Source organism: Arachis ipaensis, chromosome B8 (assembly GCF_059453495.1).
Source record: "Arachis ipaensis isolate K30076 ecotype BB chromosome B8, ASM5945349v1, whole genome shotgun sequence".
In the NCBI taxonomy this organism is placed as follows: domain Eukaryota; kingdom Viridiplantae; phylum Streptophyta; class Magnoliopsida; order Fabales; family Fabaceae; genus Arachis; species Arachis ipaensis.
The window spans coordinates 2,148,273-2,164,269 of record NC_142443.1 but is presented as its reverse complement, the minus strand read 5'-3'; the positions used below and the strand labels follow the sequence as shown (position 1 = coordinate 2,164,269).

The window sequence follows — 15,997 nt, the reverse complement described above, 5'->3', positions numbered from 1 at the left end:
GATCTTTTAAAAAAAGATAAATCGAAAAAAGATCTTTTCTTAGAAGCTCACCCAAACAAGCCCTTAATCATTTACATAAACAATTTCCTTTTATCTCTATGCATCATGACGAGGCTTGTGACATTTGTCATCTTTCTAAACAAAAGAAACTTTCATTTTCTCAAAGTTTTAACAAAGCCAATGCAAGTTTTGATTTATTAGACTTTGATATTTGGGATCCGTTTCCACAAAATTCTATTCATAATCATAAATATTTTTTTACTATTGTTGATGATTTTAGCCGCTTTACATGGGTTACCTTATTAAAATCAAAAGGAGAAGTACAAAATCAAATAAAAAATTTTATTACTTTAATTGAAACACAATTCAACTCCAAAGTCAAAACTATTCGTTCCGATAATGGACCAGAATTTATTTTACCTGATTTTTATGCTTCAAAGGGCATTATTCATCAACGTAGTTATGTTGAAACTCCTCAACAAAATAGAAGGGTAGAACGCAAGCATCAACATATTTTGAATATAGCTCGTGCTCTTATGTTTCAATCTAATTTACCATCATCTTTTTGGTCTTATGCTGTTAGACATGCTGTTTATTCACTTAATAGAGTTCCATCATCCGCAATTAATTTTAAAACATCATTTGAGATTTTATTCAATCATCCACCAAATTATCATGACATTAAAATTTTTGGATGCTTATGTTTAGTTTCTACCCAAATGGCAAACAGATCAAAATTTGATCCAAGAGCCAAAAAGGCTGTATTTATTGGCTTTCAATATGGTTTTAAAGGGTATATTGTTTATGTTTTAGAAGATAAAAGAATTGAGATTTCTAGAAACGTAATTTTTTATGAAAAGATCTTGCCCTTAGTCACAAAAAATGTCCAATTCCAGACACTCAGCCCAACATTGCCAAACACACCTTCTCAAAAACAAGATTCAGTTAGTCTTCCAGTTGAACCCTCACCTATACCCATTGACCCAACTCCACCTAGTTCTTTATTTTCTCCAACAACCTCTCCTTCTTCCTCACTATCGTTTCCTAACCAAGTTGAACCCATGACCACCGAATCACTTTCAACACTAGACACCAGTCCACCATCACCTTCTCATCCCCCGTCACCTTCTTCACCACCTGAGCAACCCCATCCTCGTCATTCCGACCGGCCTCACCGACCTCCAGCATATCTCTCTGATTACTTGTGTAATTTCTCTCTCATCTCTACAAATCAATCTCCCTCAAAGTGCAAGTATCCTTTGTCTTCAGTCATATCTTTTTCTTCTCTTTCATCTTCACATAAAAAGTTTCTTTTATCTCTACATTCTGACATTGAGCCAAAGTCTTTTAAGGACGCCAATCAACACTCTAATTGGCGTAGTGCTATGAAAGATGAGTTGGATGCTCTTGAGCTGAACAAATTTGGCGTCTTGTTGATTGCCCTGCAGGGGTTAAGCCAGTTGGCTGTAAATGGGTCTATCGCATCAAACGTAAGCCTGATGGTTCAGTTGATCAATATAAAGCACGCCTTGTGGCTAAAGGGTTCACTCAAACTGAAGGTATTGATTTCTTGGAAACTTTCTCCCCTGTTGTCAAGCCTGCCACTATCAGATTAGTTTTGGCATTGACCTCTATGAAGCATTGGCCTATACATCAGTTGGATGTCAATAATGCTTTCTTACATGGGGATCTTTCTGAGGATGTTTATATGACTCTGCCACCCGGATTTATATCTCCTCAACCGAATCAATGTTGTAAGCTACTAAAGTCACTGTATGGTTTACGACAATCTAGTCGTATGTGGTATGACAAACTTTCTCACCTTTTGCTATCTCATGGATATCAGCAGACCTCATCTGATTATAGTTTATTTGTCAAATTTATTGGTGATCAAATTTCTATCCTTTTAGTCTATGTTGACGATATTGTTCTCACTGGTAATTCCATTTCTTAACTTGCTGCCATTAAGTCTATTTTGCACCAACACTTCCGAATTAAAGACTTGGGCCCATTAAAATATTTTTTGGGTATTGAAGTTGCTTAATCAGAGAAGGGAATTTGCTTATCTCAGAGAAAATATTGTCTTGATCTTTTGGAGGATTCTGGTTTATTAGGTGCTAAATCTGCCTCTGTTCCAATGGATAGTACCACAAGACTATATCAAGACAAAAGTCCCCTGATATCCGACCCTTTTGTATATCGTCGTTTGGTTGGCCGTCTTATCTATCTCACCACTACTCGACCGGACATCATGTATGCCAGTCAACAATTAAGTCAATTCATGGCATCTCCTACTGAATCTCATCTTCAAGCTGCCAAGCATGTGTTACGATATCTGAAAACTAGTCCCGGCAAATGACTTTTCTTTCCAAGGGAATTAGAAATTCAACTTCTCGGCTTCAATGACTCTGATTGGGCCGGATGTCCTGACACTCGGCGATCTTTAACAGGTTATTGTTTCTTCTTAGGCAGTTCTTTAGTCTCTTGGAAGACCAAGAAACAAACCACCGTTGCCCGCTCTTCCACAGAAGCAGAATATCGTGCACTTGCCAACACAACTTGTGAACTTCAATGGATACTAAATGTGTTACAATTTTTACGCATCTCTCCTATCCGCCCACCAGTTTTATATTGTGATAATCTGAGTGCTCTTCATATTGCTGCTAACCCGATTTTTCATGAACGGACCAAACATTTAGAGGTTGATTGTCACTTGGTTCGACAAAAAGCTCAAGCTGGAGTGATGAAACTTCTCCCAATTCCCTCTTCTGGGCAACTAGCTAACATCTTCACCAAGCCTTTGTCTCCTCAACCCTTCCATCTTAATCTGAATAAGCTTAGTGTTCTTGACATCTTTCATCCTCCAGCTTGCGGGGGCGTATTAAACCACTCTTCCACCTTAGCCCATGACAACAATAAAGACGTCTCACGGCCCACAAATTCAGCCCAACAGAATACACAAATTAAATTATAATTTAGTCTTTATCTTATCTTATAGTTATCTTTATCTTTATCTACTTTTATCTTTCATAGGCCAATACTTTATATATACTTAGTTTTACCTTCATAATTTACAATTCATTCAATCAACAATCAATAAAATTTCATCCTTTCTTTTTCACAATTCTTTTATTTTTCTATTCTTTCACAATTTTATTACTCACAAAGGCGAATTCAGAGATTGAATGTGTTGGTAAGTGTGACATGATTCAGAGTGAAAGTGTGAGGTATCAGACTGACAGAGTAATATTGAAGAAGGAAGACTGAAGTCAGAAGAGTCAGAAACTAGAAACCATGAGAAGAAGAATGTCAAGTATGAAGAAGACTCAAAACTGGTGGAAGAAGTAGAAGAATCTCAAAGCAGGAATGATGACAGAGTAATAGTGCATTCAGGCAGTTAAGGCTCCAGTTGGCATTAAGTTAAAGTCAGTTAGAGATTGTTGTTATGAGTACCAGTCTGAAATTCAGTTAACTAGTTAGTCTCAGTCTGTTAGCTTCCCCAATCAGTTAGTTAGAACACCCCTTCCAACTATCCTTATATATACATGGACTACACTGTAAGCAAGTGACGTTGAATTAGATTCAATAAATCAAATAAAATTAATTATACTAATTGTTTTTATCAACTAATTGATTTGATTAATTCTTAAAAATATTTTTATTTAATTTATTTAAATACATGAATTATAACTAATTAGTTATTTAATTTTATTAGGATAAATATCAAATTCTATTCTTAATATAAAAATACAAAATTTTATTCCTTCCATTTTTATTTTACCACTATAAAAGACCATATATGCTAGAAGAAAATATCATTTGTTTACCAATTACTCTTTCATTCGGTAGCTTTTATAACAATTCTTTTTCTTCTTATGAGGTGTCGCAAGAAAGACAACTATCGTAGACACAAACTACCACACACTCTCCGGGTTTTCATCATTCAGAGCAATATATGATACGTCGTTATCCATGAGACATTTATAAACTATGCTGTTATTATGTATGCATAAAATTCGTATTTAAACTTAAGTCATTTACCTGTTTCAACGTCACTTGCTATCCTTCATCATATCTGTTAAATCGGCCTGTGAGGCTCACACTTGATCGAGATTTTGACATGATGATAACTGGGCAACGCCATAGTTTTCTTGGGAAGTACAAGGTATTGCTAATATCAAATACATTGGTAAAACTAGTGTGGTTCTTTGAACGTCAAAATGTTGCTGTAAAATTTTTTTTCCTCTTTAAGATGTATTTTAGGCAGAAAATGACTATGAACTGTTGTATTAGTACTTTTGATTGCTTCTATCTGGCTTAAATTCTGGGAGATCACTGGTTCTTCTGATTTTAATGTGGTTGAATAGTCAATTAGAGATATTATCTGATTTAGGTCGGATTTACTAATAAGTTTGCCTCTTATACATTATGCAGGAATGATGCTGACCTTGTTGATGAAATTGTCAAACGTGTCTTACAAAGGTTAAACCAATCACCCCAAGGTGATTTGCATGGTCTTGTTGGAATTCATGGACCAATTGAAAAGCTAGTATCATTGTGCACGGAATCTGTTATTCTTGGCCTTTGGGGCATGGGCGGTGTTGGTAAGACAACTCTTGCGACTGCAGTTTTCAATAGACTGTGTGATGGGTTTGAAGGATTTTGCTTTTTGAACAATGTAAGAGAAAGAGCTAAGAAATATGGTATAGATCATTTGAAGACAGAACTTTCTAAACTGCTAAAGGAAGAAGATGCAAGTCCCTTTGTCACGCCTGGTGGGATAACTAATTTTGCCAAGAAAAGACTTGGTAAACAAAGGTTCTTGTTGTTCTTGATGATGTCAATGATTCAGATCAAATTGAAGATTTATGTGGAGGACATACATGGTTTGGGGCAAGTAGCAGAATCATAGTGACAACAAGAGACATGTCCTTGTTAAGGCGGATGCTGATCATATACATGAAGTTGAGGCATTGAATTATGATGATTCTCTTCGGCTTTTCAGCCTGAATGCCTTCAAGCAAAACTGCACTATAGAAGCAGAACAAGTTGAGTTGTCCAAGAGAGTGCTTAACTATTGCAAAGGCCTCCCTTTAGCATTGAAAATCTTGGGTTCCTTTCTTAAAGGAAAAACTCAACAAGAGTGGGAAAGTAAACTGGCCAAACTTGAAAAGATGCCTGATGAAAAAATCCAAAGTATATTGCGACTGAGTTATAATGAATTAGATCGTAATGATCGAAATATGTTTTTGGAACTTGCATGTTTCTTTGATAGAAATACAGAAGAGCAGATAAAATCTCTTCTTGATCGCTGTGGATACACAACTACTATCGGGCTGACAAATCTTTGTAATAAAGCTCTTATTTCCATTTCAAACAATTGTGTGTCAATGCATGACATTAATTCGAGAAATGGGTCGTGAAATTGTTCGCAAAGAATGTCAAGATGATCCAGGAAAACGCAGTAGACTATGGGATTCTTGTGATACCTATGAAGTACTAAAATACAATAAGGTAAGCGTAAGATTACCCAGATTGTAATTTTGTCCCATTTTGATATATATTTAATTTTGACATACATACTATGCAGGGAACTCAAGCTATTCAAAGTATCACTTTAAACATGTATGAAATTGATACGATAAGGTTGCACCCTGAGACATTTGAAAGAATGCCAGAACTGAAGCTTGTTAGATTTCATGCACCCGGTTTCAGAACAAAGTTGTGTGCTCCAGAAGGTATTACATCCCTGCCAAAGAAGTTAAGCTATCTTCATTGGGACGAGTTTCCTTTGAAATCTTTGCCGTCTTCTTTTGGTGCTGAGAGATTTGTTGAAATCATAATGCCCAACAGTGGATTGCAAACGCTTTGGGAAGGTGAACAGGTATGGAAACAAGATTGTGAAATTAATTTGATGCCATACACATGCATACCTACCTTTTAATTAGTTAATTTCAGAATCTTGTAAATCTAAGGAAAGTGGATCTAGATGGTTCGTCAAGCCTAATGGAGCTCCCAGATTTATCAAAAGCTCCAAATCTTAGAGAAGTGAGTATCTCTGGTTGCAAGAGTCTGCGTCAAGTTCCTCCATCTGCTGTATGTTCCCAGAAGCTGAAATACCTGAACGTGAGCAACTGTGAGAGCCTTGAGTCCATAGCAGAGCTTCCAGCATCGGTTGTGTGCATAATTGCTCGCAACTGCTGCTCACTACACACTGTATTTGTATCTGCTTTGGATTCTGTGGCTGAAGAGCCAATCCAGCAGCAGCAATTTGAGGATATAACCTTCAATTTCACCAACTGCTACAAATTGGAAGGGAATGCAAGAAACAACATTACGGAACATGCCTATGGCAGACTAAAGCGACCACTAGCAGTAGCACCTACATGTGCTACAACACCATGGCAGTATACGGGTAAGTTTCTTCCTCTGTGGAACGACAGGCACAATCATCCCAAGTTAAATGTGTTGTCAGGTGCAGACCCGGGATGGTTCAGATATATAAACCCAGAAAGAGGGGCCGTTACTCTAGATGTTGCCTCAGGTGATAACTTGTTGGGATTCATCTTTTGGGTCATGTTTCCTGCATACTATGGGAGTTACCAAGTGGACGCCACTGAAGTGTCATATAAGTATTGCGTTAAAGTGATGCATGGCCCAAGTTTCAGCTATGACGGGTATTGGATGCCAGGCGAGAATATATGGCATAACGGTAACTATTTTTGGTACGACGGGCAATGCTGCATTGACATGATCAAGGTAATGGAAGAAAGCACCAACACTAATAACAGTATTCAACTCGTGGTTTCATTCCAGTTCTTCTATGATCGTCTTATTTTGGGTCAGCCTATTGTGGAAGATGATGGCAAAGAATTAGAATATTGGGGTGTGCACCCAATGTACGCCTCAGATGTTCCAAACTGACATTTTGGTGTTATAACGACTGACTTATATATTCTTATGAGCACAAGTGCTGAGCAAAAACATAAAATAATTAAAAAGTAAAATTCAATCATTATTGTTTAAGCAAAAGTGTTTGATATTGCCAACCAGTTATACTTCAAATAGTATAACTTCTCTATCTTTATCTAGAGATTTCAGAGATGAGTTTTATACTTTTATTTGATATATTATATGGTTTAGATTGTATTGAATAAATTTTCAAAATTTACATTTGAAATCTAATGCTATCTTATGGCCTATTATAAAGGGAGTTTAATTTCTAATCTTTTATTTACATTTCTAATCTTTTAAGAGCAGATATAGGGTTTGTTTGGATAGGTTTTAAAAAAAAAAATTTTTTTTTCGAGTTATCTTTCTTTAAAAGATTTTATAAAAAAATAAAAGTAATTTTATGTTTGGATATCTCATACAAAAAAATCTTTTTATTTATCAATTTTATTTGAGTATAATAATATAAAAATATTTTTCTGTTTATTTATTACATGAAAAACATCTTTTTTTAACAAAAAAGGATTTAAAAAAAATATAAATTACAACTTCTCAAAAAAGTTTTTTTTTTTTATTTTTCTAGTATTTTTACTTTTACTACTAAAAATTTGTCAAATACGCTAAAAAAATTTATTAAAAAAAGATATTTTTTTAAATCAAAATAATGACTCCAAACAAACACATAATTTTTCTAAAAAAATAAACTTTGTTTGAAACTTATCAATGATAATATTGAGAATGAATTGTCAAATAATGTAATAATAAAATTCTTAAGTAAACCGTAATATATAAATCAAAGACTAAACAAGAATAATAATTAAGATAAGATCAAATAAATTTGACTAAATACTGCTTATAAATCTGTAATAAGAATAAACAAGTTGAACATGAACATGAATATGAACGAAATAACAATATACTAGAAAAGAACATAAAGAAAATAACAACAGTAGAAAAAAATTGATTTCAAACACTCACTTATACTGTATTCTATAATATTTTTTGTCATGGTGACAAAGAATCTTACAGAGATTTCAATGTTACTTGAGATGTTTTATTGAATTGAAATCCTTTTGAATGTCTTTGACTCTTTTGTTTATAGAGAAAAATTTATATTGCCTTGAGTAGTTTTGGCCTCTTCTCCCACGTTTTTGTTTTTACTTAATCTCCAAGTTTAATCGTCCATATTTTATCATATCTTGGTAGTCAAATAATAGTTTTCACATTTTTTCCATCAATTATATTTTTCACATGTTATTACTTATTAGTCTTATTCAATCTAATATTCATTTTCGATTCTAGCTAAATTGTGTGAATCAAAAATCATATTTTATATTGTTATTAACTACGGTCAAAACAATTATACTGCATCAAACTTTTGTGCTAACAATAAGATAATAATTAATAACAACAGTTTATATCTGATTGAATATGATAATTATAAGTTTATAACTGTAACACCTCTAAAATCTAAAAATAAACAAAAAAGTATTTTAAGAGTTTAATTTTAAAAATATATTGATAGTATAAAATTATTTAATATTTTAATTATATTTATTTTTTTAAATAATTATTCGTATCATTAATATAAAAGATAAATATTTTTACTGATTTAGCGTATAAAACTATTTACATGTACATTAAAATTGAATTTATATTTTAATTTAAAAATTGAAAATTATTATTTTAAATAATTATACTCTAAAAAAAAAAATTTTTAGTTTTTTTTTTAAATCTTATAAAAAAGTAGAAGTAATTTTATATTTGGATATCTCATGTAAAAAGGTCTTTTTATCTATCAATTATGTTTGGGTATAATAATATAAAAATATTTTTATTTATTTATTACATAAAAAATATCTTTTTTAAAAAAAAATCTTTAAAAAAAAATATAAATTATAACTTTTTTAAAAAAATATGTTTTTTTATTTTTTTAGTATTTTTATTTTTACTATTAAAAATTTATCAAACACATTAAAAAATAAAAAAAATTTATTAAAAAAAGATATTCTTTATGAAAATAATGGCAGTATTAAGAGCTCGTTTGGGAAGTAGCAGAAGCTACTTTTTTTTGACTTTTGGATTATGAAAAGTCATAATCTGCGTGTTTGGCACTATCTTAAAAAAAGCTTTTAACTTCCCGAAAAGTTAATTTACAGCTTTTTGAAGAAGTAAAAATATATGACTTTTCGGCTTTTTGATAAGTCATTCTACCACTTTTTTTTTAAATTAATTTCAAAACAAAAAAAATCTACTCTGTGAAAAATATTGACTCTTTACCACTATTTTCACTCAAGGTCTGCTAGAAACATTGGCCTTCCACCATCATTCCACCATCATTCTCATGCAATGTTCCAAACCTCACCATCATTTTCACGTAATGATTCATCTGATGAAAGTATTGATCCTCTACCACCATTTTCATTTTTCAGACAATATTGCATCTGAAGAACAACCTACTGCATATATTCATTCTAAGTATTTTTTTATCATTTTATCATTCTATTTTTTATTATTAAATTTGTATTTAACTGTGGTATGAAATTTTAGTTTTAATTTTATTTTTTTCACATGTGATTTTATAGCTTGCTATTATTTTCATAATTAATTATAGCAAGTTCTTGACCTCAATAAAGGAGAAGGGAGTTCTAATAGGAGTAAAATAAAAACAGCAACAAAATATACATTGATACATTTTATAGTTATTTTTTATTTTCACCTACCATATCATACATAATATTAGTGATTAGATTAGGTAAAATCAACATTCAATATTAAAAAATATTTGTTATCATCGTTATTTTAATATTCATCCTCTTTTGTAAAAAAAAAATTATTTTTTGAATTATTTATCCAAACACTACAACTTCAAAATAAGTACTTTTATAACTAAAAATCCAAACACAAAATAACTTATTTATAAGCTACTATTAATAAAAGTCATTATGCTTTAAGCTCTTTTTTTAAAAGAACTTATTTAAGTTATTTACCCAAACTGGGCCTAAGTAGTCAAGTGCAGTTGGCAAAACATAAAGAAGAAACGACAGTGTGAAAGGCAAGTTGGCAGTGATCCAGTGAGAGTGGAATCACGGCGGCGGATCGCAAACAGTATTTAAAGCGTTTAGATTCAGAGCTGCTTTCTCATCTTTCACATTCTAAATCCCTCAATGGCTGCTGCTTCTTCTACCTCCCTCTTCCACGCATCTTCCCCTTTTCCCCTCAAAACCCACCAACCCCCCAGGCCCAGGCCCACCCACTTCCCTATCAAGGCCCAATCCCAGCCCACCACTCCTCTCACCTCCCCCAAGCAGCGCCGCCCTGCCGACGAGAACATCCGCGACGAAGCCCGTCGCAACAACATCACCCACGACAACCTCTTCTCAGCCTGCTACGTCCCCTTCAACGCCGACCCTTCCTCCACCGAGTCCTACTCCCTCGATGAGATCGTTTACCGCTCTCAATCCGGCGGCCTCCTCGACGTCCAGCACGACATGGCCGCCCTCAAGAAGTTCGACGGCGAGTACTGGCGCAACCTCTTCGATTCCCGCGTCGGCCGCACCACCTGGCCCTACGGCTCCGGCGTCTGGTCCAAGAAGGAGTGGGTGCTCCCCGAGATCGACAGCGATGACATCGTCAGTGCCTTTGAGGGAAACTCCAATCTCTTCTGGGCCGAGCGTTTCGGCAAACAGTTCCTCGGCATGAACGATCTCTGGGTCAAGCACTGCGGCATCAGCCACACCGGCAGCTTCAAGGATCTCGGCATGACCGTTCTCGTCAGCCAGGTATTCATAATCATATTCCCGTTAGGGTTCTTAGATTCTTAGTTATCAAACTATTATAAAGTTAGTTAGTTAGCATTGCTTATTCTGCAACTTGTAATGTTATTTGGGACTGATTTTGAGTGTTTAATACAAGGTGAACCGCTTGAGGAAGATGAATAGACCTGTGGTTGGTGTTGGTTGTGCTTCAACTGGAGACACCTCTGCTGCTTTGTCTGCTTACTGCGCTTCTGCGGGGATCCCTTCCATTGTGTTCTTGCCTGCTAACAGGATCTCCATTGCGCAGTTGGTGCAGCCGATTGCGAATGGTGCTTTCGTGCTGAGTATTGACACCGATTTTGATGGTTGTATGCAGCTGATTAGGGAGGTTACGGCCGAGCTGCCGATATATTTGGCGAATTCTTTGAACAGTTTGAGGCTTGAGGGGCAGAAGACTGCTGCTATTGAGATTCTGCAGCAGTTTGATTGGCAGGTCCCTGATTGGGTCATTGTCCCCGGCGGCAACCTTGGCAATATTTATGCTTTTTACAAAGGGTTTCATATGTGTAAAGAGTTGGGGCTTGTGGATAAGATTCCCAGGCTCGTTTGTGCCCAGGCTGCGAATGCCAATCCTTTGTACTTGTACTTCAAGTCAGGGTGGAAAGATTTTAAGGCGGTGAAGGCTAATACTACCTTTGCATCTGCCATACAAATTGGTGACCCTGTTTCAATTGACAGGGCTGTTTATGCCTTGAAGAACTCGAATGGGATTGTTGAGGAGGCGACTGAGGAGGAGTTGATGGATGCCATGGCTCAAGCAGACTCCACTGGCATGTTTATTTGCCCTCACACTGGAGTGGCTTTGACTGCATTGTTTAAGTTGAGGAATAGTGGGGTTATAAAGCCTACCGATAGGACTGTGGTGGTGAGCACGGCTCATGGGTTGAAGTTCACTCAGTCCAAAATCGATTATCATTCCAAGGATATCAAGGAGATGGCTTGCAGATATGCTAACCCGCCGGTGCAAGTGAAGGCGGACTTTGGCTCGGTTATGGATGTGTTGAAGAAGTATTTGCTGAGTAAGGCTCCAAAGCATTAGGTCAGCATTGCAAGTTTTGGCCCTGTTTCCCTTCTTCATTGCTGCTTATTTCCTTTAGGCACTCCAATCTATTGTCTTTTTTGTTAGCTTTAAGTATTATAACTTGCATTCTGTATACTGCTTTATGGTAGAATATGCTTACTGATTTTGTTGTAGACTATTTATTTGTTGAGCATGTTTAGCTCTCCCGCACAAATGAGTTTGATAAAGCGAGGAATGCGCCCTCTTTGGTTTGTTACTGGGTTATGAAATCCCATTCATGTTATGCTCTAACCAAACTGTAGGTGCTACCTTACAACTCTGCAATCAAAGGACGATTCTTCAGTTGTAATTTTTGCTACAGAGTTGAGGCCAAATTACTTCTGTTATTTTTGCTTTTGCAGTTGTTGAGTGTTTAATTGTTTATAGAGTTGACAGAAAGTTGAAAGTTTTACATTTTTATGGAATTGGAACAAATTGGAACTGCATGATATGCTTTATATTTGTTGGTACTGTATTTGTTAGCTTCATTCAATAAATTTACCCCACTGGATCATAATTTGGATTGAAGTTTCCAATCCTGTTCATCTCAAGAATTCTTGAACTTTGGGACAAAAGAATCTCGCTTTAGTCTTTGAAGATACTCCCTCCTTTCTCTCTCTATTCTGTAGATTGAAGTTATTTTACTGAAAAGTTTCGCGAAAAGATAGAGTACAGATTAATCCAGCAGTAACAAGTAGTTTTCCCCCTTTCTGAAAAGTTTCTTTGTAACATTTTTTATTCATAATCCTCTTTTCTAAAAGTTTTGTACTGGCCACATTTGAGTTGCTCAAAACATAAGGAAGGAATTTTGAGTGCAAAAGCAGTACCCACAACACCGTTCTCTTGATGCTTATATTGTTAGACAACTGTTACCTTTTAGGCTTTATGCAACACAGAATCTTAGTCACACGTCACCACATCAAAAGTATTTTCATGCTTTTTTAAGGAAAACTAAGATCAAATTAAAAAGGGATAAAATGCAAGAAGAGATCTATTGCAAAGGAAATAAAACTCCTGTTCTTCTATACTGTGTGGTACTATCGAACTTGATCTCAATTGGTACATGATAACAATTTACTGTAACAAAAAAGAAATGAACAAACGAATACAAAGAACAAAACAATCTGATAAACAAAGACAAAATCTCAATTTCGTAACTTCAACTTGGGTCCATTTCTTTCCAAATATGTTGAAGGTCCAAGATTGGATCTCCCTATTCCCTGCTTCTCCCTGGTGGAGTTGATCTTTTCCATCCTCAAACCAGCTCTGAATGTTTCAATGAAAGTACCAGCTTTGGTATCAACATCAGGGCTGGGATAGAACAACATTATTTCAGGTTCTAAATCCCCACCTTGTGGAGAAGAAGGACTATTATCATTATCCCATTGACTTGCCTCACTGCTGGGTGAATCCACAACATCTTCATCCAAATCTGGCGAACCACTACTTGAACTACTAATGCTATCTACTCTAACATAGTCACCCTGCACCAGGAACTTCCACGCCGGCAGTTTAAATGGCGGCGGAGGCGGCGGTGGAGGTATTGGCAGCAAGGGTGACTCGTTACCAGTAATAACGTTTTCTTCCAAAGTTGAGATATTCTCTCTAAGATGGGGCTTAACATTAGCCTTTGCCACAACAACCTGCGGTTTGGTTCTTGATGATGAAACATCTGGGTGACCCTTTTTATGTTTGCTTTTCTTAGAGAAAAGATTCTGAAAAACCGAAGGCGGTGGTGGCATAGGTGGTGGTGGGGGTGGTTGTCGTGGAGGCAGAGTAGGAGGAGGTTCAGAATTCAGAATGCTTTCGAAATTCTCGAAGCTGCGCTGCCTTTGTTTCTTCCTATTTTTTCCCTTCAAAGACGTGAAGAACTCCTTAGTTGCACTCCCTCTCTTGTTCTTATTGTGCACCGCAGGAAGCGGGGGAGGTGGTGGCGGTGAGTGTCGTTGTCTTATGCTTTCAACTCCCGATTCTTCATACTTCGGCTTCTCAATCACTCGGGAATGTCTTGGACGATCTTTACTGGGTAAAGGTGGTGGTGCCGGCGGCGGCGATGGTGCAACTGCTGCTTGTACCGGCGGCGATGGTGGAACCGCTGCTGGTACCGGCGGCGAGCTGGGGACTTTGGTCGTACGAACTTCAAAGGTGTCAACTTCAATGTTCTTAATGATCCCCTGCTCTTCTTCTTTTTGTTCTTCTCCGGCAGCTGGTCTTGACGGCCTGCGACGGAGTTCTCGGTTCTCGTTGTGGTCGATGCCCACCTCGCGGTAACCTCTAACGTGGGTATCATCGTAAAATCTCCATCGTTCTTCGGCGGCGATCCACGACTCTTGGCGGAGATCAGGGTAGGAGTTGAAACTCCTCAACCTGTTATAAGAGGGTGTTCTCTCAGAGTATTCATACCAATGCATTGGTGTTTCTGGGTTTTGTTTAGCATAGTCTTGTGATTGCGTTGCTTCAATGAAGGTTTGATCTTGATAGGAGGAGGAACGTGGGGTGTCGTTGGTGGTAGTGGTGTTGTTCTTGCTGAGGAAGCCACATAGTATGGCAAAGAGAACCAGAACAAAGTTGAGTGAATCCCAGCTTTTCTTCACTGAATGGGGTTTAAGAATGTGTGAACTGAAAGAATGTAATGTAGGTGCTATGATTAAGATGAATGCAGTTGCAGCCACCAGAAGGATAATGAGAACCGCCCCGGAGCTGAATATCATGGAGTATGAGCGGCGGAGGTGGCGGCCGCGGTGGCTGGCGGCACCACTTTGGAGCCAGAAGGGTGTGTCGTCCACTACTTCATCCATAATGGTGGAAAAAGTTGAACTTTCTCTGTAATTGCTAAATGGTTTTTCTATGTTGGCCTTTTTATATGTGTTTCTTTGAGTTGTGATGTCTTGTGTGTGTTTATGAATATTTTGGTTTACTTATATTGTGGATGAATTGATGTGATTGGTGGAGATGTGTAGGGATGTTGAAATGTGTAATAATTAATTAATAAATAAAAAAAATAATGGCAATTCAGTGTTGGCTGTCTTGGAAGAATGACAGTTAGATGGAAAACAATGGTGGTATTTGCATTGCTGCTAAACCATGTGCATCCCCAAATTGAAGCTTGTATGTGTTGTGCTTGCTTGACTTGGCCCCCAATATTATTTCATCATTCTTGCAAGGGACTAATCATTGCCCTACCTTAATTCATGCCATGAATTTTGTTTCTCAATTATCCATCAAACACCATTCAATCTCAATAAAAATTTGTTTATACTAGTAGTGCATTAAAATTAAAATCAATTGGTGTGACAAATGAAATAAATAAAGATATTAGAAAAAATTATTTTTAACATAATATAAATAGTCCAAAATATAAGTTGTTAGATTTGAATAGGCACAAAAAGTTTCTCTATAATAATACACTTACAATAAGTTATCATATGGTCATAATGTGAATGTTACCTGATAATGATATTAATATTATATCTCTTACTCTTACTTGTTAACATGATTTCCACAAAAGATGTTATTAAAATATAAGTAGCTATAAAATGTGAACATTTTATGTTTAAAAAAATGTTATAGGTGCAGTTGTACAAGATATTTGGTTGATGCTGTCATTGGCATTCTTTCCGCGTGAGACAATCAAACATTACTCAAACTCGTTTAATTAGACCCAAAACAAATTTTGAGTAACTTATGTGCATAAACTTAGAAAGAGAAGGATGATAAGGACAAGTAATAGAAAAAGACTAGTTCTAAATAGAGGTTTTTATAAATGTCTTTAAGAAAACCGTGTAGCGTAATGTCTTGTTTGTTTTTGTTTTATGTCATTATCTTCAACAGCGTGTAAGTTTTGTTATATATGCATGCTGTGTTATCAACCAGCAAACCACCCTCAAAGAAAATTGAACACTATTCAATTCTTTCGCCGCAAGCCTTCAGTTTTTGATTGATTATTTATCTGATATCTTTCTTGAGACTGAATGTTTGACTTTGTCTGCTAGTTCAATTTGATGGCTATAATCTTATATTCGAGAAGTAGCTAAGAAACAACCTCTACAATCTCTCTTCAAAATATTTACAATTACTTTAAGGTGAATACTATAGTGTGTTATACTTAAATTATTAAAAAAAATAAATAAATAATATTTAATAAATTTTAAATAATTTATTTTTTATT

The 15,997-nt window shown here is 35.8% G+C and overlaps 2 protein-coding genes and 1 pseudogene across 2 annotated transcripts; 2 read left to right on the top strand and 1 right to left on the bottom strand.

The window, feature by feature from the left end:
• Positions 1-1,061: 1,061 nt before the first annotated feature.
• LOC148546987 (disease resistance protein Roq1-like) lies at positions 1,062-5,295 on the top strand (annotated as a pseudogene).
• A 4,659-nt stretch (positions 5,296-9,954) lies between these two features.
• LOC107610279 (Pyridoxal-5'-phosphate-dependent enzyme family protein) lies at positions 9,955-12,139 on the top strand. The gene is made up of 2 exons (XM_021108510.2): positions 9,955-10,733; positions 10,867-12,139. The coding sequence occupies exons 1-2, from the start codon at positions 10,119-10,121 to the stop codon at positions 11,806-11,808; spliced, it is 1,557 nt and encodes a 518-aa protein (XP_020964169.1). The 5' UTR covers positions 9,955-10,118; the 3' UTR covers positions 11,809-12,139.
• Positions 12,140-12,823: 684 nt separating this feature from the next.
• Positions 12,824-14,838, bottom strand: LOC107614319 (hydroxyproline-rich glycoprotein family protein). Its single transcript, XM_016316529.3, has one exon. The coding sequence runs from the start codon at positions 14,625-14,627 to the stop codon at positions 12,975-12,977; it is 1,653 nt and encodes a 550-aa protein (XP_016172015.1). The 5' UTR covers positions 14,628-14,838; the 3' UTR covers positions 12,824-12,974.
• Between the last annotated feature and the right edge of the window lie 1,159 nt (positions 14,839-15,997).